The sequence below is a fragment of the Azolla caroliniana genome, unplaced genomic scaffold, assembly GCF_043228905.1.
Source record: "Azolla caroliniana isolate FFs.n. ecotype wild unplaced genomic scaffold, voAzoCaro1.0.p SCAF_71, whole genome shotgun sequence".
Taxonomy (NCBI): Eukaryota; Viridiplantae; Streptophyta; class Polypodiopsida; order Salviniales; family Salviniaceae; genus Azolla; species Azolla caroliniana.
Genome location: NW_028230506.1, coordinates 79,517 through 102,554, shown reverse-complemented (window position 1 = coordinate 102,554; position 23,038 = coordinate 79,517). Strand labels below are relative to the sequence as shown.

General features: G+C 37.2%; 4 protein-coding genes and 1 pseudogene across 6 annotated transcripts; 3 read left to right on the top strand and 2 right to left on the bottom strand.

Annotated features, from left to right (window-relative positions):
• Positions 1-952: 952 nt before the first annotated feature.
• On the top strand, positions 953-4,606 carry LOC147849392 (N-alpha-acetyltransferase MAK3-like). The gene is made up of 4 exons (XM_087337590.1): positions 953-1,170; positions 2,373-2,493; positions 3,995-4,050; positions 4,131-4,606. The coding sequence occupies exons 1-4, from the start codon at positions 979-981 to the stop codon at positions 4,440-4,442; spliced, it is 681 nt and encodes a 226-aa protein (XP_087193716.1). The 5' UTR covers positions 953-978; the 3' UTR covers positions 4,443-4,606.
• A 1,787-nt stretch (positions 4,607-6,393) lies between these two features.
• Positions 6,394-7,793, top strand: LOC147849391 (uncharacterized). The gene is made up of 3 exons (XM_087337591.1): positions 6,394-6,524; positions 6,646-6,724; positions 6,842-7,793. The coding sequence occupies exons 1-3, from the start codon at positions 6,477-6,479 to the stop codon at positions 7,591-7,593; spliced, it is 879 nt and encodes a 292-aa protein (XP_087193717.1). The 5' UTR covers positions 6,394-6,476; the 3' UTR covers positions 7,594-7,793.
• A 1,981-nt stretch (positions 7,794-9,774) lies between these two features.
• On the top strand, positions 9,775-10,938 carry LOC147849390 (protein ASPARTIC PROTEASE IN GUARD CELL 1 pseudogene; annotated as a pseudogene).
• Positions 10,939-12,140: 1,202 nt separating this feature from the next.
• Positions 12,141-15,229, bottom strand: LOC147849389 (membrane-anchored ubiquitin-fold protein 3-like). 3 transcript variants are annotated; one of them, XM_087337594.1, is made up of 4 exons: positions 15,088-15,229; positions 14,268-14,390; positions 13,553-13,720; positions 12,141-12,512 (listed from the first exon to the last, which is right to left on the bottom strand). In XM_087337594.1, exons 1-4 carry the CDS (start codon positions 15,161-15,163, stop codon positions 12,469-12,471), a joined length of 411 nt encoding a protein of 136 aa, XP_087193720.1. In that variant the 5' UTR covers positions 15,164-15,229; the 3' UTR covers positions 12,141-12,468. The 3 variants fall into 3 exon arrangements, with proteins under 3 accessions (XP_087193720.1, XP_087193721.1, XP_087193722.1); XM_087337595.1 differs by having other exon boundaries at positions 14,268-14,458; positions 15,088-15,189; XM_087337596.1 differs by having other exon boundaries at positions 14,268-14,406; positions 15,088-15,189.
• Positions 15,230-19,944: 4,715 nt separating this feature from the next.
• On the bottom strand, positions 19,945-22,536 carry LOC147849388 (uncharacterized). Its single transcript, XM_087337586.1, has 3 exons — positions 22,104-22,536; positions 21,231-21,664; positions 19,945-20,648 (listed from the first exon to the last, which is right to left on the bottom strand). Exons 1-3 carry the CDS (start codon positions 22,267-22,269, stop codon positions 20,250-20,252), a joined length of 999 nt encoding a protein of 332 aa, XP_087193712.1. The 5' UTR covers positions 22,270-22,536; the 3' UTR covers positions 19,945-20,249.
• Between the last annotated feature and the right edge of the window lie 502 nt (positions 22,537-23,038).

Below are 23,038 nucleotides of genomic sequence, written 5' to 3'. Positions count from 1 at the left end.
GAGAACAAGAAGAAAACCCTATGGACAATTATGGGAATAAAGAAAGATTGTTAGTAAGGTTTTTCTTGATACATTCAAAAACTAAGTTTGTGAATAAGGGTCGAATATTTTTAAGAAACATAAACTTGTAGGCATGCTTGCAATTCATTAATGTTGCCAATAATATAGAGAAAGATGAACACAAAACCGAATGCTCATGATATCATGCAAGAATCGGAAGACCAAATTTCCTTGAGGTCTTTCACCATGACATGTTGGACCAAGTCCAAGTGCAAGGCTGTGACAAGCAATCTCATGGAAGAGAGGAACACAAAAGCAAATGCACATGATACTGTATACAAATACATACACAATGTGTGTTCGTGCACGCACACATTTTTAGAATATTATCTTCTCATTTTTTAGTTCTTTTGCCATACGTCACGAAACAAATCAGAATGAGGTGTGATGAGCAATATCACGAAGAGAGAGGAACACCAAAAACGAATGTTCATAACATCATACAAGAATCACAAGCATCGATAGAAACATACATATATTCGTACATACACATACATGTGTGTGTCTATTGTAAAACTTACATTCTTTCAGACCCGATTCACTATGAAGATTAAATATCATCTTAGGATCGCAAGCATGCATACAAAAGATTGATTATTTTTTGTTTGAGCATTTTCTGGGCGTATATTACAGTTATGGTGGACGGAGTCGAAGAGCAAGGGGGTGACGAGCAATGTGATGGAAAAGCGGACATCTTGAAGAAATATCATTCTTGAGATACATGTATGTATGTTAATAATAACATTGTTAGTGCAAGTAGGAGTGCCGTGAAGAAGCTTTTTTGTATTTACCGGAAATGCCCTCGGAATCTTTTTGTATTTTATATTTGGCTGCCCCCGAGAGGTGTGTGGTAATTGGGGTCTTTTTCTTCTTCCTTCCTCGCCTTCCTTCTTCTTCATTTTGTAGCAGTGTAAAAACATGGTGGATGCAGCAGTCGCAGCAGTAGAGGAGATCACTGGAAAGACGCAGACCGCCGTTCGTTACGTGAGCTATGAAGGAGAAGAACAGCTGCCGTCGATCATGGCACTCGTTGACGATGAACTCAGTGAGCCTTACTCTATCTTCACTTACCGTTACTTCATCACCATCTGGCCACAACTCTGCTTCATGGTATGCACGTCCGTGACTTTTCTCCTCTTTTTTCTTTCTTTCTCTCGTATATACATTTCTTAATGGTACGTCAATCAGCGAAACAATTGAGAACTCAAGAGGCATTTGGGGGAAGAAAAACTTTGGGGTACCTCGAGGATTTTTTCCTTTTCCTTTTCACCAAATCAACATATGTATGTATGGAAGTACTAGTATCAGGGAGTTTTGATTCACTTGGATTTGTATAAGGAACATGCACTCTTAAAATAGTACATACAATTGCTAGAGACGAGGGTGTTCAAGGGCATCATCCAGAACCATCTATATTGTCGCTGATTTCATGTGAAATGAGAATTTTTGGCTAGTTTCATCCGTCTCAACAAAAGGTCCTTTCTCCTTCGAACCATTTGGCCTTTCTGAGCACATTCTACAGATCCTCACTTCACCCTATGCTTGTCACTCTGAATTCACGAGATCCATAACACTTTGCAATCTAAGCTAGTTAACATTTTTCGATACCTTCCCCTGGGTGGTGATTTCATTTCAAGAAATAAAGGAAAATCTCCAGTGCATTTGGGTAAAATCAAGGAAAACTTAGGGTCAGTCAGGTACGTGAAGGAAAACTTGGGAGTGTTTTGGACAATTTTTTTCCTTGTTACTAAATCAATTGATGTATTCATGGAAGTATTAGGAGAGGTTTTTTCTTTGTTACTAAATCAATTGATGTATTCATGGAAGAATTAGAAGAGATTTTTTCCTTGTTACAAAATAAATCGATGTATTCATGGAAGAATTAGTAATTTGTGGGGTTTCGATTCAATTGATTGGGTATAGAAAACATGTAACAAACGTTTCAAATGGTTGCTTTGATCACAATACCGAAGGAGAATGATTTAGAAAAACCTTCTTCTTTCATGAGATTTGTGACATAAAAAACCTAAGCAATAAAGAGATGAGTTTGGCACTGCTGCAAACAAAATTAAAACGTGCTTGACCAGCCTTTCCTTTGTGTTAAACATACAGTGTTAGAATTATTACATTAGATGCCAGAAAGATGGATCATTTTGGTAAATAATAAAATTGATCTAAAGAGAAACTTAGTACCTGTTTTTTATGTGGGAAATAAGTTATAAATAATAATAATGATATAACTGAGGTTATTTTTAGCAACTTCCCAAGGAAGGTGGTGGTTTGTTTCTTTGATTTATTACTTTATATCTCAGGCTTTCCATGAAGACACTTGTGTTGGAACCATTGTGTGTAAAATGGGTCAACATAGAAACACATTCAGAGGATATATTGCGATGCTAGTCGTTGTAAAACCATTTCGAGGAAGAGGAATAGGTAATCTTTTGTTATGATTTTACTAAGCATTCAACTTAAGTTTCCCTAACTCTTTATAATCTTATTATTTTTTCGTATAATGAACTGTATCCTGGTTGTAAGCTATGTTTGTATTAACCCATCCACATGGGTTAAATTCTTACAGACTGCACTAGCTTTACTAGATGACTATGTGGAACTTAACGGGGGTTATAACACACAACCTTCTGCCCTCCATTGACTAAGGTTACCAACTGACAACATCCATACTCACCATTCCCATGTTAATTTCCATGGTTCATTCTTGCCATGGGTGTTTTTCTTCGCATCTGTTATGTTGCTTCATTTCTTTGAACTTCCACATTAGCTTGCGCTTTTCTGTAGGTAGTTCATGTCATTGAGACAGTTTTCAGTTTTATAGGAGAACTAAATGAGGTGAAGCATAATCTAGTTGTGGTTTGTGAACTAAATGAGGTAAACGTATTGTAGTTGTGGTTGTGGCAAGTGCAGACACTTCTAATGGTTGTTGATGTGATGTCAGATTTCAAGATTGTTGCAATATAAGCAGTGGCACTAAATGTTCTGGAATGAAAGACTTCTCTTTTGGTTTTCTCTAGTCTGATTGCCTCCTGTTTTTGCAAATGAGAGCAGTGTTTTTTTGGAGATTCTTGCTTGTTAAGCCGAGCTATGATCATGGGATTCTATGATGTACAGATGATTCCCTATTGAACACCATGATCTGAAAGATGAATGGGCTTTTTAACAGAACAATGCCCGATTTCCCACTTTTTCCACCGTAATTTTCCATTTCTCGTATCCCCTAATCGTTGTAGTAATATCTATTACTGAATGATTACTCATTGATGATGAGAGATCTACCATGTACAAATTGAGGATCTTGGAGGTTTGGGGAACTTGCAAGTATGCATCATTCCAACCTTTTGTCAGTGCAAAGCTTTTATGATTCTATCATAATAGAGAAGTTGTATTTGTTTCTGCCTGGTTTTCGAGAGTAAGTCCTTAATTTTTTGTGAGGTGGAGACATCATTGTCTTGCTAAGAATACATGGGGAAAAGATGTCGTGTGAGATGGGCCATGCCCTAATCTTGCGTTCACAATTCTATCATATTAGAAAATTTATACTTGGTTCCTGTGGCTTTTAGGGATGAAGTTCTTAATTGCTTGTGCGGCGAAAAAGATACCATTAATATAAGACAGACTATGCCAAAATCTTGATCTGATATTGAATGTATTTTTTGTGGGAAGAAGCGACACTAAATGTAGCCGATTGCCGCAAGAGACAATGAGGTTAGAACGTAAAGAGCCAATACTCATTACTAGAAATTTTGTTCTTGATTATTTAAATTGAAAAACATTTGAGTTTTTTGTGCATTTGTTTCTTTGCTTTCCTATTTCACCTGTACTGAGAGGTATGAGATTCTAGTATGTTTAAATTCATCATTGAATTTAGTGGTATAAGAAAACTCATTAAAATCTCACTCAAGTGACATGCTGGATGCAGCAACTGAACTTGTAACGAGAGCGATACAAGTTATGCATGAATCAGGTTGTGAAGAGGTATATATTCTTTGTGTTTGGATAGGTTTCTCCTTTATAAAGGTTAACACCCACTCATAAATTTCAATTTGAGCCTGCAGGTGACATTGGAGGCTGAAGTGACAAACAAGGGCGCCCTTGCCTTGTATGGAAATCTTGGATTTACTCGTGCCAAGAGACTTCACAAATATTACTTGAATGGTGTTGATGCATTCCGATTGAAGCTACTATTTCCTAGACCATATGATCATGAGCATGACCACCACCATGACCATGGTCATTATCATGATCATGATCATAGTCATTGCCATCATGATCATAGTCATGGTCATAGCCATCATGATCATGGTCATAGCCATCATGATCATAGTCATTGTCATCATGATCATAGTCATGGTCATAGCCATCATTGATTACAATTTCTTATTAACTTGGCATAAAGTGAGGAATACATGTATTGTATGTGAGCCATCTCTATGAAAATCCTAATTGCTCTCAACCATGTTTGAGATTTAACTGTTCTCTTTCTCACTTTTGTTATGGAGAATGATTTAATGAACAGCATTTTGATCCTCAATTGTTAGTTTAGTTATGAATGGACAGACGTCCTGAGCAACATTTGAAATTTGACTTTTTCCAGTAATAATGGGGAAATCCTTCGTGTGTGAACCCACTTTCTATCATCAAGATCACAAAATGTTGACATAAATCTGTTTTTTGAAAATGAAATGCTATTTTATTACTTCTGGTGGCATGATGATTTGAATATTGCCACTAAAAGAAGAAATCAAACAAAGACAACTTTTTGGCAGCAATGTCCTTACCACTGATGTAGGGAATAAATGTGGGTAAGTTGATGTTCGATTTAGTGTGGAGAGAGAGAGAGAGAGAATGTAAAGTGGTATATTGATAAATTTTGCACGCATTGTTCAAATTTTTATGTACATTGTAGCAGAGTTTGTGTACAGATAACAATCAATAAAGTGACCCTAGATAGAGTCTATATGGTATAATTTCTTTTTCTTTCAATAAAGTTGAGAACTTTGCCTCATATTGAATCATTGTTTCTCCCTCTATGACTGAGGGAGTAGGCAAGGGGGAACCTTTTGCTTGACAAATAAAACACTTATTAGCCTTGAAGTAGGACTTGGGTTTTAGAAACCTGTGCTGGTCTTCAAATGTAAGAACCTATTGCTACCACTTGCTACCACACACACACAATGCACATATTTTCTTTATGTGGAGTTTATGGGAATTGGTGAAATAAAGAAAAACTATAAAATTTGGCCGCTCTCAAACATTGTGTCATTTTCATAATGTGTGTTTTGTATAATCTTTGCCCATAAAAACAAGCACTAGGGTTTATTTGCGAGCTTGCAAGGGAGCATCTGGGCTTTCCAACCGTTCTTCATAGACTAATTTGTTGGGCAATCTAGTACTCTTATTAAGTAATCATGCCACATGATTGAAGTGTATATGATCTTACTTGGGATTCAGGTACTTAATCAAGCTTTGATCGGCAATGTAGTAGTGAGGAATCTAGTTTTTAATTGTTAAAAATAAAATATCTAAGAAATGCTTAATGGTTCTAGATTATTTTTGCCCCAATAGTAGTATTCATATTTCTCGAAACCACCAAGGGTCATATTGATATATCTAAAAGCCACGAAGTGAAATTTTGAGAAACCACCAAGACTAGTATTGATATGTCTAAAAGCTACTGAGCTAAATTCCTAGAAATCATCGTATACTCTTGAAATTTCCAAAAACCAACAAGGGTAGAGTGAGCCAAATTTTTGGTTTGAGTAGGGACGATACATGTTAGGAAGTTGCAACTTTCCAAATAAGAACTAGTTACTGCATGCTACACCATGAGGTGACAAAGGTACCCTAAACCAACTATTAAGAGAAGGTCTTAGGGTTCTAACTTCTCACCATTTGGAAAATGTAAAACATGGATATGTTTACAAATGAACCTAGAGTCTCTTCTTAGTTATTTATCCATATTGCCGAAGAAAATCTTTAGATCCTCGAAAGATTTGCCAATCGTGATTGTCATGATTATTCCTCCATTCAACTTTGCAAATACCTTTTGGATTCCTTTATGGAATCTTGCGAGGCTACTATTGAGATTTCCAAAACCAAGCAAGGGCAATGTTAATATTTCCAAAATCACGAACCACCAAGGGTTTGCATCATCAAATTTTTCTAAAAGTGCACTAAGGGCGGTATTGATATTTCGGGACAAAGCTGGTTTTGATATTTCCAAAAACCACTAAGCGTAGTTGTGACATTTCCGAATAGTAGAAGAAGAAGAAGATAAAGTTTAAACCTGGAAGGGTAGTTTTGATATTTCTGAAAATTACCAAGGGTACTATTGGTATTTCCAAAAATCATTCCACTGTAGTAAGTGACATTTCCGAAAAGAAGATCCTATTAACAGAGAAATGGTGGAGCTTCAGAAAGACGAAGAAGAAGTTGTACGTGAAGCCATGGTGAGAACCCTAATTTGGATGCAGGGATAAATAACGAAGAATGTTTCATCTATATATTTCTTGTGTGTGTGGTGAAAACAAACCCTAACTCGTTTCCTTTTCTTCTTATACCTCTTTTCAGAAGATCTCGCTCAAGGTCGATCTCCGATGCTGTGAAGGTTGCAGATCTCGTATTTGCAAAGATTTGAAGCGAGTTGCAGGTAAAATAAACATTAAAAATAGCAGGACTTAATGTACGTTGCCTACACATTAGGGTTTACTATGTTTGTATATGCGGGTTAGGGTTTTACTGAGAGAAGAGGTTTACATGGAAGCAGGAGTTAAGGAAGTTATGGTAGGGAAGGATCAAATGGTGGTGATTGTGAGTGGAGAAGAGATGGATGAAGAAGAGGTATTGAGAAAAGCAAAGCAAAGGAAACCTATGTCAGAGGTCTTGGAGGTTCATATACCATTGCAAATTATCCAGAGCAAGAAGGATAATGCAAAGGAAGAAGAAAAAAATGAAGAAGAAGAGGGCTGTAGAGACCGGACAGCTATGGAAAATAAGGACGAGGATGCAAAGCAGAAAGAGAATAAGAAAAATAATAAGGAACTGAAGACTTGCAATGCTGGTAACGATGATGGTAATACCCATGGTGATGTTGTTTGTGAGAAGACGAAGATAAAGAGAAAAGCGGTATGTGAAGAACCCCTATCTAATGGTGCTCATGACAACTCATCAAGCCAATGCCCCCTAAGTAAGGGAGAAAACCCAGCATCTGAACTTCCTCCTATTAAGGGGGGCATTACAGATCCAGACAAGAAACCATTAGGACCCAAGTGGAAGCCCTCAGTTCCATCTGTGCCAGGTTCTGGTGTCTCTGGAACTAGCTTCATTGGTCTTCCTCCACCATCCATTAAGCGGCCCCTTGTGCGTGGTGACACCCTGGTTTCTGAACGATCCTCTTATGATGCTTCCCACAGTGTCATGTTTCGCACCCGTGTCACTACCACTCATGATGCTTGTACTTGCATCCGATTTGAGGAGACCCGATTCCACATTGACAAGTGTGTCACCCACCAATGCTAATGCTCTCCTTGTACATTGGTAATTCAACCTTATCATCTTTGTTGCATGCCTCTATATGACATTTTCCTCTGTATCTTGTTTCTGTTATATGTCTCTCCCCCTGTGATATTGAGCCTCTGAGGAGAACCTGTATGGCATGCTAATAGGTCTCTTATCTATGTATATCAATTGTAATGCATATTTATAATATTCTTTACAAATTCTTGAGCATTGAGAGTTTATTAACAGCTCCACACACAATATGCAAAAAACATTGTTTTGATTCTGTGGTCATATTAGATCTTCCAGGAAAGTAATAATATATATCTTAGCTGTCCCATTTTCTTAGGAACATCAAGATCAACTAGTTTTTGCATTGTTATAGTGAAATGAGAAGTAACATATATCTAGGGGTGTGTTTGTGGTAACTCTCTCCGTTGTAAAATTGTTGAGCTTTGAGAATGTTTGTCAATTCTACAGGTTCTATGTGAAAACAATTCTTTTGGTGCCATAGAGGACTTTTGAGTCATGTATTATATATACACATGATTCTCTCAGGAGCTATTTATGTGTCATATTCTTGAAGGAACATTGTGGTTGATTACTTTGTGCAGTTTTACAATAAAAATGAGGAAAGATTAATATCAATATCTCTTTACTATTTGTGTACCCTTCTTATCAATTACTCATTAACAATGATTGTCCTAGTGAGAAAATAGTTTAAATCTTCACATCATAAAACAATTGTGGTTTTCTTATTATGTGTATAATACAACTGTTTATAAGGGGTTTTGATGGGATTGCATCTGCATGTAGTGACATTGACGTTGCCGTTGTATGAAGAGTTGTGAGGCTAATGGTAGACCTTGTTTGCACAACTCATCAGCTGAGTAGGGATTCGACCAAGTGTTCTAGTTTGTGAAGAACTCCATGAATAGTCATGAATAACTTAACATGGAAGCATATGAATTCTAGGTGTGAAACTAACCTGAGTATTAATTGTAAATACCAAAGAGCAATTGATGAAACCTGAAGTGAATTCAGTTCTGATTGGGATCCTTATGTTTGTGATGACTGTCAACCAGGTAGATAATTTAAAATGTAGCTGGAGTCAGATTGAACTTAAAAATGAGTGAGGTAGATTAAACTGTAAGTGGCTTTGATGATTGGCTAACTGTAAGTGTCTTTACAAATAGGAAATTAAGAAATAAAAAGGTTTTAGGATTTAAGATATTGAGGAATAGACTTTTTAATGAAGAGGCACTCCTTTTGCTCCTCTTTATTATGGCGCATTTCGAAGGCTATAAAATAAAGAGATTCTTATGCTTGATTTGGAAGAGGTGTTCTTTGGACCTTTTTGTTCCTCTTTATCATGATGCATTTGGAAGGCAATAAAATAAAGAGATTCTTATGTTTGATTTGGAAAAGGTGCTCTTTGGAATTCCTAAGCCAACAGCATTTTGTTCATTATCAAAACAAGCTTCTTCTTCTTCTTCTTCTTCTTCTTCAAGATTCCAGGCCTTTTGTTTCAATCCTTTTATTCTCCATTGCAGCTTGTATGGAAAAGTTCAAGTTGGCAATGGTTTCTTTGCTCTTGTCCCTTCTAAGACTTACTGCTCATTGTGCTACCATAGCTCATAAGCTTAGTCAAACCAATAAACCTCCCTATACGTACCAACAGTTTGTAAAGTTAGAGATCTTTGGAGATGCTAGAAGAGGATCCCACACTGCCTATAATCTCTCACTTAAAAGAATTAATGCAACGTGGACATGGCATACTGAGGTCTTGGATAGCGTGGTGATAGTGCCATCATCAGTGCAATCCTTGAGCAATCACATGAAGACTCATATAGCAAGTATAAGGATGGATCGTTTGAAGCGAGATAAGGGGAAAGTGGAAGCTATATTTGGTGCCGTGAGGTGGGCCCGTGAAAATTTGTCATTGTTAAGGATGGGTTCAGGAAGCCCTCGTGCCGGATCATTACCCCTTGTTGCCCCAATAGAACCAACCTTATCATCTGCAGCCATGCTGCCAGGTCTGACCACTACATTTCATGGATCGCTTGATCAACACTGCCAATGGCACCGGCACCGGCACCGCCCCTCATCATCACCACCACCACCACCACCACCACCGATCAATAGTCTGGTCTCGTCTGGTGCAAACCGCGGCAGCGGTGAGTACCTCGTGAAAATCCCTTGCCCACCTACATGATCCTGGACACTGCTAGTGACCTCACATGGTTGCAATGTGCTCTTTGTAATCAATGCTACCCCCAACCTGACCCCATTTTCCGGCCTTCTGCCTCCTCGTCCTTCCGCCCAATCTTGTGCACCTCGCCACTCTGTGCCCACCTCCCGCTCCACACCTGCATCCAGAGCTTCACGTACGAGGTCCAATATGGCGACGGGTCATTCAAGGTTGGGAACCTAGTGACCGAGATGCCCACCTTCTCCAGTGGGGCAGTGGTGTCAGGGATAGGGATCGGATGCGGGCATGATAATGAGGGGCGGTTCAGTGTCTCTGCTGGCTTGCTCGGGCTTGGGGCTGGCAGCATGTCCTTCCCATCGCAATTTTGCATACTGTCTTCCGGCGATGGGATATGGAGGAGGAACTCTGGCATTCGGATTGAATAACTCGGGCGATCCAGGATCCAGCGAAAACACGCCTACAGATGACCGACAGTCTGTGAGTACACCGCTATTACGGAACCAGAGGATGGACACCTTCTACTACATTGAGTTGGAAGGGATCAGTGTGGGAGGAAGACGGCTGCCCATATCATCGGCGATACGGGGGTTGTCGGAGAACAGTGAAGGCGGTGTTGTGGTGGATTCAGGGACGACAGTGACTCGGCTCGAATAGGTCGCCTACGACATTGAGAGAGGCGTTTCAGGAGGCAGCAACAGATTTGAGGCTTGTGGATGGAGGAATGGAGATATTTGACACTTGCTACGACCTCTCGGGGATGGTGTTGGTCAGTGTGCCGACTATTGACCTCCATTTGGTGGAAATGGGGACAGACAATGCCCCTGGCAGGATAGGCAGCAAGAATTCAGCCCCATCTACAGCTACAATTAGCCTTACAATTAGCCTTCCCACTGCGAATTACCTTATCGGTATCGATGATGATGCCGCAACTTATTGCCTTGCATTTGCTCCATCATGGGGTTTATCTATACTTGGAAACATTCAACAGCAAGGTTTCCTTCTCTCCTTCAGCACTAGCACCTCTCGTCTCACCTTCACACCCAGCTATTGTTGATATATCCTTAATGACCTCAAATGAAAGTTTTACCTCACAATGTATGTAATCAAGGGTTACAAACACTTGATTAATGAATGCTTGATGTGGCTACATGAAATCAAGGTTTTAGCTAAGTAAAACAATTTATCGTTTAGGTTTTAGGCACTAATCAAGATCTCTTAATGTATGCTAAGATTTAAGGAAAATATAGACCAACATAATGAAGGTTCAAGTCACACTTAGTCAAGGTTTAAGCTCATCATCTACACCAAATCTTATAAAACATTTTTAAGCAACTCATGAAACTTGACAATGATAATTGGGTGTGTATGGCAAGGTAATAGGTACCGCATCATGTTCAGAATTAATGATAAATCATGAACGTATAAACTATTTAACCATAAGTTTTTTGAAGTAATATCATTTGAATTGGCTGGAACATAGCCACAGTTTTTCAAGCCGATGAAAATTTCTTTCAAACGTTGAAACAAAAGTGTGTTCTAATCACTGATTATAGTCTGCAACACAAGTTAGAATAGTCTCGACACATAAGATAACAGTAACTATGTAAAACAAGCAAAGGGGGAAATCATCTAACTGTGTTGTTACATGGATTTCTTGGAATTTTAGAAAAGGTAGGGATGTATGTAAGCTTGCAGCCTAAAGAAACAAGAAAACTCTAGGTTATCTTCTTGGGGCTTAAGTATGGGTGGTCAATTTAATGAGAGATTCAGTTTACAAAGATGTATAACTACATGTCCTTGGCATCTCCGAAGATTGTTAGTTGAGTTTTTGTTAAGTCTTCCTGTCTTTTGTTAAGCAAATATTGTGGTTTAGAATCCAAAAAGGGAAGATGCATCTATGTACATTGCTACCTTGAAATGGATAAATGAGCAAAGCATCTAAAGATGGTTGTAATTTCCTAATCTTTACATTCTCTCTCTCTCTCTCTCATACACTATTATATCTAATTTTTTTGCTTGACTAATTCAGGCGTGATTTTAAAATATTTAAGAACACCAAATACATCACTACCTCTGACACTAAGTATGATTGGTATTGGTGATTCAAGTTTCTATTGGTTGATGAAACACAGAGTTTTGTCACTCTTGCAACAAGGTTGCATCATTTGATTTAACCAAGGACAAGATCTTTTGCATGTATGTTGTATGTATGATCTTTTAAATTAGTGCGTGATAAATGAGTTTCCCTACTCAATCCTCTTTAGAATTGCACAAATGTCAAGAAGAATGAAAGACAACACAAATTATTGCAATAGCTCATGTTTGAGCACCACTACAAGCACATATTGTAACCTCATTGAAGCTATATTTATGAGGCTAATCTATTTTTTCTTTACACATATGTGACTAGCTTTTTGGAGATGAGTCCTACAGCTACTACTAACAAGATCAATGATCTCAATTTAAATTCTCATGAACCGCTCTCAAATGATTTACAAGTCCAACTCCATGACAAACATCTTCACAACAAAATAGTGGGTCATTTTGACTTAACTCACGATGGCTATGGGAGCAGGTGCCATGCAACAGTTGCGATAGTTAAATAATTACAGCATGGGTCCTCATGCTCCTTTTCTTCAATCCCAATCCCACTCCATCCAGATGACATTGAGTGAAAAAAGATGTCAAAGTATGCAACATGATGCACAGCCCTTCTTCCCTAATGAACCTGCTTAACAAATTGAGGAAATTGTAAATTTATTGATTGAAACTGAAATTGCATAAAATCATTTATAAAGAAACATTGTTCAACTATCTAACTCAATTTTTGGACATCAGCGCACGAAATATATTTCTTTTGTCTCATTAGCCAAGTATTAATTACGATATTAAGCTGCAACAAGACAATCTTTAAATATCTAAAAACAAATTTGAACTTCATAGCATACCATTCCCCAAAAGACATGTTTTGGTATGATTGAAGGATGGAAGAAAACAGAGTGCAAGAAAAATTAAGAAGTGCCACTAGTTACAACAAAAGGATGAATTTTTTTTTGAAATTTTAATAAAAACAATAATTTATTTACTTTTTTTTCTCGCAAAATTTATTCAATGGGAAATTAGGAAAGAAAATTGACATTTTCCAGTACTATGCCTATGTGGAACTCTGTAAGTTATAGATGTTAGGAACAAATATGAAAATGATTTGAATCTGCAAATAAAAATACAGCCCAACTGGCCATACAGACTAAAGATAGCCCAAGTGGTCATATGGGCACACTTAAGAAATATTATTGTCAAGAAAACAAGGACAAACGATTAATCTTAAATCTATCCCAAATGGTCACTCTAAGATGAAAGAACTTCAATGTACATACATGCTTCCATGTGGGATTAGCTTGCTTATTAGTAAAAAGTCAGTGAAAAATGTAACAATCACTCTTTAGATAATTGCCAGTTATCATTACTTTTTGGGGGGTTTATAGATACATATAAATCACAATAAAGCATCAAAAAGATAGAAACAAAAACAAGCCTTCTTCGAGAAAGTGTCAAGTGGAACAAATATTGAAGCCTAATTTAATATCTGACGCCAGTGGTGAAGTTTGACCTTTTCTATTTGGGAAAAACAATGATACAAGCACAATTTCAGAGATTCAACTTCCACTCAAATGTAACACAGCATATCAGAACTCTGAACACAAACATCATGATGAAATTTGTATAATCCGGAAGTGTCTCATTAACTATGAATATAAATATACTTACCCCCTTTTTCGAAATCCGGTTGACTCACAACCACATGCATCGTAATTGTTCCTCCAAGAAGTTCGCCAATCAGCACCCTTGATTCAGCTAAGGTTTTGTTATTCTCTAGAATTTTACCCGCATTTATCAACTTCATATCACTTATAGTCCTAGGACCATTTTCTTTCTCTGGGGACATGATGACACTCAATTAGCACAAAATAGTCAAACTAATCTGCAATCTAACTACAACAAAACAGTAATATGAATCTGCCTATTGTACCTAAATGGAAGTGGTTAGATGCATTCAGGTTGCCTTTTAGCTCAAAATATGCAACCTACAGTAACTAGGTTTGGGATATCCTACATGCTATAAAGAGTCGAAAAGTGGAGCTGCACTGCAAGATTATGAAATCATTTATGAAAATTAGGGATACAAAACTGAAAAATATTCTATTAACTAACCTATTCCCATAAAAAGGACTTCTGTCACTTAATATTGTGCAAGGAAGATGCCTCTTGCCTCATAAACCCATTTCTAGAACTTCATACACAAACAGTTAGGCAACTCTTGGCTTAGTTTAGTAAATAAAATTTGCACCAAACTTTAGCACCAATAATAGAAGAAACTACAACTTACGCCTCTATGATTATATGATTTTAAAATTAAAATTTCCTTTTATTCTACCATTTTGAATCATAGTTTGCGAATAACGGTTAAAAACATATGTTGTACCTTTTGGCCACTGAGAAAGAATGGCTTCTTTCAGGGTAAGAACACTTGTTTCCGGTGCATATTTGTTAGGTCCAATATCAGTACCATCATAAAGGCGGAATTTGAGCTCTAATAGCTCTTCAGCTGCCATTCCCAATGTCTTTACAATTTATTTATAATCTCTTTTTCAAACCAAATTCTATTTTACAATCCTGAAAAATAATGTCTTTTTATAATTCATTACAAGCTCACTCAAATTAAATCTCATTTAACAATCCTGACACAAGAATGTTTTCTTTAAACAAAAGAGAAGGTGGGAGTGAGAGAGAGAGAGAAGAAAGTCTCTTCTTTCTGGAAGTTGAGATAAAGGAATCATATACTTCTCATAAAACTAACTTAAATGATAGGAAAAAAAATCTCTTATTATACTATCTTCTTTTCAAATCAAATTTGGTTTACGAAAATCCACACAAGAAAAATGTTTCATTGCAAAATCGAAAGACAGGTCTTTGCTTTTGTTAAATTACGCTGAAATAAGGTTGGATAAATAAACAATAGCCTTTCACAATAATCGACAAAATCTGATGAATCCCAGTATTAATTTCTTCCTTCCAATTCAATGTTTTATGGTTACACCATAACCAAATTTGTCACGAATTTTTTCTACTGTCCGGGGATATTCCGAGAATTGAAATATTCAGAGGCACTATAAAACAGAAATTTCAGAGGAAAAACGAAGGAAGGAGAAGAACAATATATATAGCAAAGAAAGATAGAAAAACTAAGATCTAAAACTAGCGAGAGAGAGAGAGAGAGAGAGAGAGAGAGAGAGAGAGCTTACTGTAGAGATGGCGTCTGCGCAGAGATGTTGAGCACCTAGTTTCGGAGTCCCTCTTCAGAGAGAGACAAACTTCCATTCATATCGTCTGTCTGTGTGTCTCTCGCTCCCGGTCCTTCTCTCTCCCGGAAGGAAAGAAAGAAACTTCTTTTCATCGCCTCCTGGCTCTTGGCTCTTTGTATGTATGATGTATGTATGTATAATGTATGTATGTATGTATGTATGTATGTATGTATGTATAATGTAGGTATATATGCAAAGGAAACAAAACAAACAACTTCCATTCAAATCGTTTGATATTCTTTACAGAGTTCCCGGTAAAGGAAGTGTGTCTGCTATAGAACCATGTTACTTACAATACACATGCAAGTTTGTCAGTAGGGTCGGGTCGGGTCGGGTCCATTCCCTGTGCCGAGCCTATGTCCTATGTCGAGCCTTTTCCGGCAACTGCCATCATGTCTCCCAGTACCCTGTTGTTGATCCAAGACGAAAAACAAACAAACTAGCATCGTTTGTACCCCATCAATCATGCCATTGGCCCTAGCAAGGAATGAACCAAAATGCCACGTTGTAAGAATGGCATGATAGTAGTAATGATAATAAAGCGCAGTGGTGGATTATGACGACAGACAATGAATCGAGGTTAAATTCCGGAGATGGAACATGAGAAATGGCTATCAAAATTGAGCCAAGGTCTACTAATACTTGGTCATTGTAATGCTCGTGATCGAAAATTGAAATCCAAATGCCAGAAATAAATTCTCCATATAGGCCTTGCAATTGGGCATCATAAAAGCATCATACAAAAGAGACACGTACCATTTATGATACGATGTTGTTTTAGCAAAATTAAAAATAACAAACGAACCAACAAGACCCTCCAAACAAACTCCTAAGTACATCCCATTAGTCCACACGCGAGGAATAAGTATTTGGTGGTCAATTAACCAAATTGTCCATGGATCCCCTCCATCTAGCCTAGGGACGACAATAACTCTAAAAAATGTAACGTCATCAAGGAGCCAAAACATTTATATGGGTGATCAATTATTATAAGCATAACCCCTTATGCGTCGATCATCGTGCATCATGTGTAATCCTCACCTTTTACAATGTTATCTCCAATCGCATGTAACATATGATCCTCCAAACTCAATGACATCCCAATTCTCCATTATGTAAAAATTCTAATAATCAAGGTATTTCAATGACTATAACAAGATAGACTATTGGCTAAAGGCAATGATTGATCAGTGTCTAAGTCTCGTTGGCAACCAAGCCTTAGTGAGAAGGCTATCATGGTTGTCAAATCAAATTCTCTCTATTTGCAACAATCTGAATATTGTGGTTGATCTCTCTCTGTCTCCCTCTCTCTCTCTCTAAGGCAAGTTATGGCAAAGTAGCAAACCTCATTTTGTTAGAGACTCCTCAGCTTACATGTGATAGTTTGCTCATTGATCATGTGTTATATACCCAATCACACATTAAACTCCCTCATATATATTTTCTAGAAATATTTTAAATATGTTTTCATCATCACAACAACCATCTCTCATACAAAAATGGCCTTATGTATACATGACTCTCAAAGTTTAGATGGAGTGCATGGGGAATAAAGTACTAAGACCTAGAGTTGGGGGATATATCATTAATTGGTGTGTGGCCTTGGGAATGTACAAATGTAAGACAAGTACGCATATTCCCCATAACTTTGTTGTTGGGTGTAAGATTCATTCTTCCACTCTCCATATTGTGTTGCCCTTGAGTAGAGAGAACGTACATTCAAATTACCTCCTTAATTTTGGTCATGTCCCTATATCTTATCTCATATCTCTTCTAAACCCTTGCGTTTATGGGTCTTGGGCCATAAACTTTGAATCTTTGGACGTGTTATTTTACTTAAATTGTAAAACCAAAAGCAGCAAAATGATCGAGTTCGTGTTTGGTACTTGTTCAGAACTTGGCCACATATCATACGTAGGTTTTAGTTCAATGCATGGGGTCCTTTTAAAAACCTTTTTTTCTTTATCTTTTCATATAACTCTCTCACTCTCTATCATGGGGAGGATTTGTTTCAGTACACCACCCTTATCTAAATGCGGATAAAAAATAGGCTAAACCATGTCTAACTAGGACCATAATGTTGAGGAAGTAAATGCATGGCTACGCTCCTCGGTTAGGGGGAAAGCAACCCAACTTTATATAATGGTATGCTACATGTAGGAGGACATGATACTAGATGACATAAATTCTAGAACACCTTTCAAACTATCATAAACAAGTTATCAAAAGGCATATAAATAGATGCAATCTTATGGAGAAATGACAAAGGTTGATAGTGTATGATCCTGTGATCCACATATTTCATTTATAGAACACACAACTTGGTATGCTAGGCACATAAGTCTCACTATCAAATTGGTCATGGAACCCAAGGATCATCTTTACAAATGCATGCAAGGAAGATGAAAATAGGAACAAACAAGAGATCCGATAGGCATGTCAAATGCCAAAATATTATGCAACCTTCATAACCCAATCATAAGAGTTGAATTCATTATGGGCATAGTGCTAGTGTAACAAGGGTGAATTGTCTATTGAATGTTTTGATCATAATACAAGTCTAGTATTTTGAGGCCTATCGCACCTATTGTGCTTGGAGAGGAAATTGTAATTAGTTTTAGACGCATCCCTTTGGGAGCTTCACCCTTGTGGTGTTGGCAAATGAGAATCCGCAATGTTGACACCCCTTGCACAACTCCACTCAGACCTAGGAAGGGAATCAAGAAATAGGGATGCAATCAAGTTTGGATGTCATCTACTAAGTCACATTGAGTGGAGGGTGGCAATTGGATTGTGGGCCTCAATCAACACTTCAATAGCATATGCTTGGTAGTTGCACTTCAACATGTAATACAATAGAGTGAACGTAAACTAATAATGTGTGGGTCCATCTAATGTTTATTGTATCTGCATTAAGTGGTATGCTTATTTATCATGCATAAAGACAACAAATTTACATTTTGCTTTATCTTGTGGTATGTCTATTATATAATGTATGAGGCAATAATTTCACATTTCGATTTATCTTCATTATGTGGCCTCATCTGAAAATTGGGAAGAGGCCAAAACATATTTTTAACTAGCTAGCTAATATATGTGACTAAAAGCCAAAATAAACAACAAATTGGGTGGTGCAAAGATGAATATTTACATTCATTCCACCCCTCATTGTATCACACTCTACTACAATGATCCACCTTCAATCACAAGTGAGGTTGTTTCCTCCGGATTGTAAACCCCAATCTTGTCCAACGATGTTGCTTAGGGGGCACTCTCTATTGCATAGTTCATTAGTAAGGTTGGTTACCAAATCCACAGGCACTCAAATAAAATCGGGCATAATTATGGTTTCAAATATCGTCTCAGGGAATGCACTCAAAAGAGGCTATAGAGACTATGGATATGCCGAGGTGGTGTTGTATTAGTTTTGAACAGATGCAAGACAATATACACATGTATATTGTTCCTTTAATTTTAATACCAATGGAGGATATTTTTTATGGAATAAAATAAAATAAAATAGGGCATAATTTACCTCTAAGGACAATAATAAATCTCTGCCTTCTTCACCCTATCTCAAATGAGATTGTGAACTATGATTTGTAGTTGTCTGAGCAACTTGCATGAATATAAATAATCTATTAGGCACATGTAATAGACACAACATAGAATTTAGGACCTTATGTTTCCAAAATCGGTGTTGTACTAATACACCATTACATGTATGTAGTAAAACTTTAGAACTCTTACATCAAATTGATGAGGATGTCTTATATGCTCTCACATTGTGCATTAGCTTCGAATATTTTGTTTAATTTATAATTTTATGAAGATAAACGGTCATATATTCAACATTATTGTCTCGCTAGCAATACCTAATATGATAAAAACTAATAGAAGTGTTTAGTTCTTCATTATAAGGATATGACAAAGTAGCTTTATGATTTACCTAAGAATTCCATTGTTAAATTGGAGAATTTATCATGCAAAGTATCAATCAAGTTTCAAAAATTCTCCCATTTTTATCCGCTTAGGACAAACATCTCCAACTTATTGTTTCAAGTTTGAAATAGTGTCTCATTGATCCCCCTGAGTTTTGACAATAATTAAAATTTATCCCAATTTGGATGGCATCTCCTTGATGGGGCCCCAACATTGTTTCATCAAAAATCGAGTCTTCAAGTGATGGAATTAGAGGAAACAAATACGTGAGTGGCTTTATCCAAGTAAATTAGAAGCATGTGTGCTAGAATCAAGAATTTGCACTACTAAGTTTAGATGAGAAAAACATGATCCCTAATGTTGATTGACTTGTCTTTGTGCAATATCTTTCAAGAACACATTAACACCTCTCTTCCTGGTTATGAGTATCTTGGACTATTCATTTAAAAATCTAATCGTCCTAAACTACTCTTCATTGAGCTAAGCATCTTGGACCATTTTTTTTTAAAGTTTAGGCTAGGTCAAGCTGGCAACTTGTAAATTCATTCTGAGGGCTAATGCACTTATAGGTGTCCTTGGATATCTTTGTTATAGAGAAAAAAGGCATGAAAGGTATATCAAGGGAACAACGTCTCTTACCGTGGAGGAGAGTAATGAGCTTATATACGTACATCTTGCATCTCAATGATGATGGCTCAAGGCCATGGAGAACAAAATACCACCTTGACTATAGAAGTTAGTAGATTTTGTGTGTAATTGTAAGAGAGTGGGAAAGAATGTAGATGTGCTATATTACCTCTTGAAACATTTCTCTCCACATGTGATATGCCAATTTGAAACAACCTAGAAAAAGAGTTTTGTCATTCTTGAATGATTTTTGAATCCACTTCTTTCCAACGTATTACAAACATATACATTATATGTACATGTGGACCAATGATATAGCCCACTTAGCAAGACTGCTCAAGTGTGATGAAAACTTGTCTTACTAATTCAATGATTCATAAAACATTGGGAAAAAGGATTTATTACTCTAATATGCATATGCATTCCAACATACAAGTTGAACAATATATAATTAGGACATATGGATATATATACTTGCCACACTTACCTATAATAATAATAATAATAATAATAATAATAAAGAAGCCACATCATTAACCATACCATGATGGGAACCCACCCAGTTGGTCTTCACATGAGTTGAATATCAAGTATGAATCGTCATTAATGCATGTCATGCCATTGCCATGGGTGGTTGCAATTTGATGAAACAATAGAATATCATCACTTTGTATTAAATGCAAATCATCACCTTCTCCTTCCTCCTCTTCTATCTTTACCGATGGATTTAACTCTTCTTCTTCATCCAAAGAAGGTTGAGATTCATTGCTTTGCCCTGAATCATCGCTTTGATCCTCACCAGAGTACTTTGTGGGGGAGTAATATGTCAGCTCTGACTTCCCACTTGTTTCCTCCTCCTTTTTAACCATTAATGCATCATCAGAAAATATGTTAATTTGTTGCTTCTCTAGCAAGCTCTTTAATCGCGATACCTATAAACACATGACATATGTCAGAAAGCAAGATAATGACAAAACATGGTATCAAATGTTATATTACAATAAGTTTTAGACATTTTCCCACCTAACGTGTGTGTGAGCTTATGTAATTCCAAGGACTACAAATATTCATAACATTGAAATGTCCCCTCTATACACACACACACACACACACAACTAAGTATAAAGAGAACCTCATGTCAAGAAACACATCCTTAAAATATCAAGGAGTCCTCCAAAAGCTTTTAGAATGTTCTTTAATGTTTACAATGAAATTATCACGAGATCTTAAGTTTTGGTTGTCCCAAAGTTTCGAGGACACTCTAGAATGATATGATTATATTTATCCAAGATTCCAAAATCTTCCAAGATGACTATTGTTTTCACATGTGTGATACCTTGCTTACAAAACTTATGGTAATGCTAAAACCTCTAAGAAAGGTGAAGTGGGACATTTAATCTCATTACATGGAAAACAAATGGCCTAAAATCACTTGTGAGCTTAAAAGCAAGATTATAAGGAAAAATGGAAAGGTAATGGAACAAAACGAAGAATTAAAGATTAGCTAGCTTGACCTCAGCAAGTAACCTCATGTTTTCCTCCACAATGGCGCCATGTTCCTTAGCTCTATTGTCGTTGTCCTTAACTAGAGCTTCATAATTGGCCTTCAAGGCATCATAGTCTTGTTCGAGTTGCTTATTCTTCCATCGGGCTCGCCTATTTTGGAACCAGATCGCAACTTGTCTAGGCCGAATCCCTAATTGCTTTGCAATTTCAGTTTTCCGGTCAGGTTCGAGCTTGAGATCATTGTTGAAGCTCATCTCTAAGAAGTTGACTTGCTCCATTGTGAGGCGGCGTCTCTTCTCGGATGGATTATCGTTAGTTGTCATGTCATCGATAAAATCATGATCACCGAGGTTGTATAGCAATTCGTCGTCATTGAATGCATTGTCATCTTTTATGGAGTATCGACTAAGGGTTCTCTTATTGAGACCTCTACTTGGTCGAGCTACAAAGTCATCATGTGGTCCCGAGTTATTAACAACATATAATAGAGAACATATGCATCAATGGATTTGCACAAGTGGTGTGATTAGTAAGTGAATCACGGTTAATGGATGTGATTAGGGCATGGTTAGTACTTGCATCCTTTGCATGTTTAGTTAGTTTCCTGATTGGGGGGTGAACAAGGCACAGGAGTATAAAGTTTAAACCAACCCATCATCAATCTTTGAATTCTATGATTAACCCATCCTTGATCCCTTGAATTCCACTACGAGGATGCGGAGCAAATCCTAAAGATCTTAACGTTTCTGAAACTGCCGGTCTCTAAATTCATAAACTGTTCCATTTATGTTAAATCCTAAGGTTCGATCTTAAAAGAATTCAAAGGAAACCAGGATGGTATATTTTGATTCATAATCATGGGCGACAGTTATATTAATTACCTTTCGGAAGGGAGGTCGAATTACACGACGAGACAAACCCTTGCAGCGATTGATGATGATGATGATGATGAGGTAATTGAAGACTTGTGGCAGTATCTTCTTCTCGAGCTTGGATCATGCTGTCCAAATGATAAGGTCCCATGATAACGCCATTGATCCAAGCCATGGAATGGAGTATGGACTTAGGACAAGTGGATTTTAGATCAAATATACAGATCAGAATATAGATAGATATGTATGCATACAAGTTGCGAGAACAAGCTAGGCCCAGGGATCAGATCAAATCTAAAGCCAGATAGACATATAGATGCATCCAATCTACGGTAACTAAAAGGCAAACTGGATTAGATCAAACATAGATAGACAGACAGATGCATGAATACAATCTATGAGAACAGCCAAAACGAGGTATGTAGATAATATTCATACGAGCTATGAGAAGAACGACATGTGGAGTGGATTAAATATATACAGATATATATTCATCTACAACTAGTTCTGATAACAAAAGAAAGAAAGGAGGAGGAGGAAGAAGAAGAAGAAGAAGAAGAAGCAAAGAATGATCAAAATATGAAGAAACCATGGTGATGGTTGCCATGCGGGAGAGAGTGTATGACTTGCTTGGCCATCTTGAACCCGATAGGAATCTCAAGACAGAGAGCCATTACTCTGATGTTTTCCGTTTCACTCCGTTGAAAGACAGAAAGAAATCCTCAGGTTAAACTTAAAGGCAAAGCCGGAAAAACAGAAGAAAAGAGTATATGACGAGAAACCTGAGGAAAGAAGCAACAACAAATAAGAAACAGTGGGAAAATAGCGAGGGGAAACAGGGGAGTGCTATTAAGAAAGAAGAAGAAGAAGAAGATGATGATTGATACAGGGATTTTAATTAGGGTTTGGGTTAAGGTAAGGATAGGGATGAGGAAACTAGGGTT

What these genes read in the sequence shown, in the direction of transcription:
- LOC147849392 (XM_087337590.1), top strand. Translation starts at nt 979, where the DNA reads ATGGTGGATGCAGCAGTCGCAGCAGTAGAGGAGATCACTGGAAAGACG. An exon ending in GGCCACAACTCTGCTTCATG is followed by an intron (nt 1,171 to 2,372) that starts GTATGCACGTCC and finishes TTTATATCTCAG; the next exon opens with GCTTTCCATGAAGACACTTG. An exon ending in ATTTCGAGGAAGAGGAATAG is followed by an intron (nt 2,494 to 3,994) that starts GTAATCTTTTGT and finishes TGCTGGATGCAG; the next exon opens with CAACTGAACTTGTAACGAGA.
- LOC147849391 (XM_087337591.1), top strand. Translation starts at nt 6,477, where the DNA reads ATGGTGGAGCTTCAGAAAGACGAAGAAGAAGTTGTACGTGAAGCCATG. An exon ending in AAGTTGTACGTGAAGCCATG is followed by an intron (nt 6,525 to 6,645) that starts GTGAGAACCCTA and finishes ACCTCTTTTCAG; the next exon opens with AAGATCTCGCTCAAGGTCGA. An exon ending in AGATTTGAAGCGAGTTGCAG is followed by an intron (nt 6,725 to 6,841) that starts GTAAAATAAACA and finishes ACATGGAAGCAG; the next exon opens with GAGTTAAGGAAGTTATGGTA.
- LOC147849389 (XM_087337594.1), bottom strand. Translation starts at nt 15,163, where the DNA reads ATGGAAGTTTGTCTCTCTCTGAAGAGGGACTCCGAAACTAGGTGCTCA. An exon ending in GCGCAGACGCCATCTCTACA is followed by an intron (nt 14,391 to 15,087) that starts GTAAGCTCTCTC and finishes TGGGAATGGCAG; the next exon opens with CTGAAGAGCTATTAGAGCTC. An exon ending in ACCGGATTTCGAAAAAGGGG is followed by an intron (nt 12,513 to 13,552) that starts GTAAGTATATTT and finishes TTTGTTAAGCAG; the next exon opens with GTTCATTAGGGAAGAAGGGC.
- LOC147849388 (XM_087337586.1), bottom strand. Translation starts at nt 22,269, where the DNA reads ATGGCTTGGATCAATGGCGTTATCATGGGACCTTATCATTTGGACAGC. An exon ending in TTCGACCTCCCTTCCGAAAG is followed by an intron (nt 21,665 to 22,103) that starts GTAATTAATATA and finishes ATGACTTTGTAG; the next exon opens with CTCGACCAAGTAGAGGTCTC. An exon ending in ACATGAGGTTACTTGCTGAG is followed by an intron (nt 20,649 to 21,230) that starts GTCAAGCTAGCT and finishes ATGTGTTTATAG; the next exon opens with GTATCGCGATTAAAGAGCTT.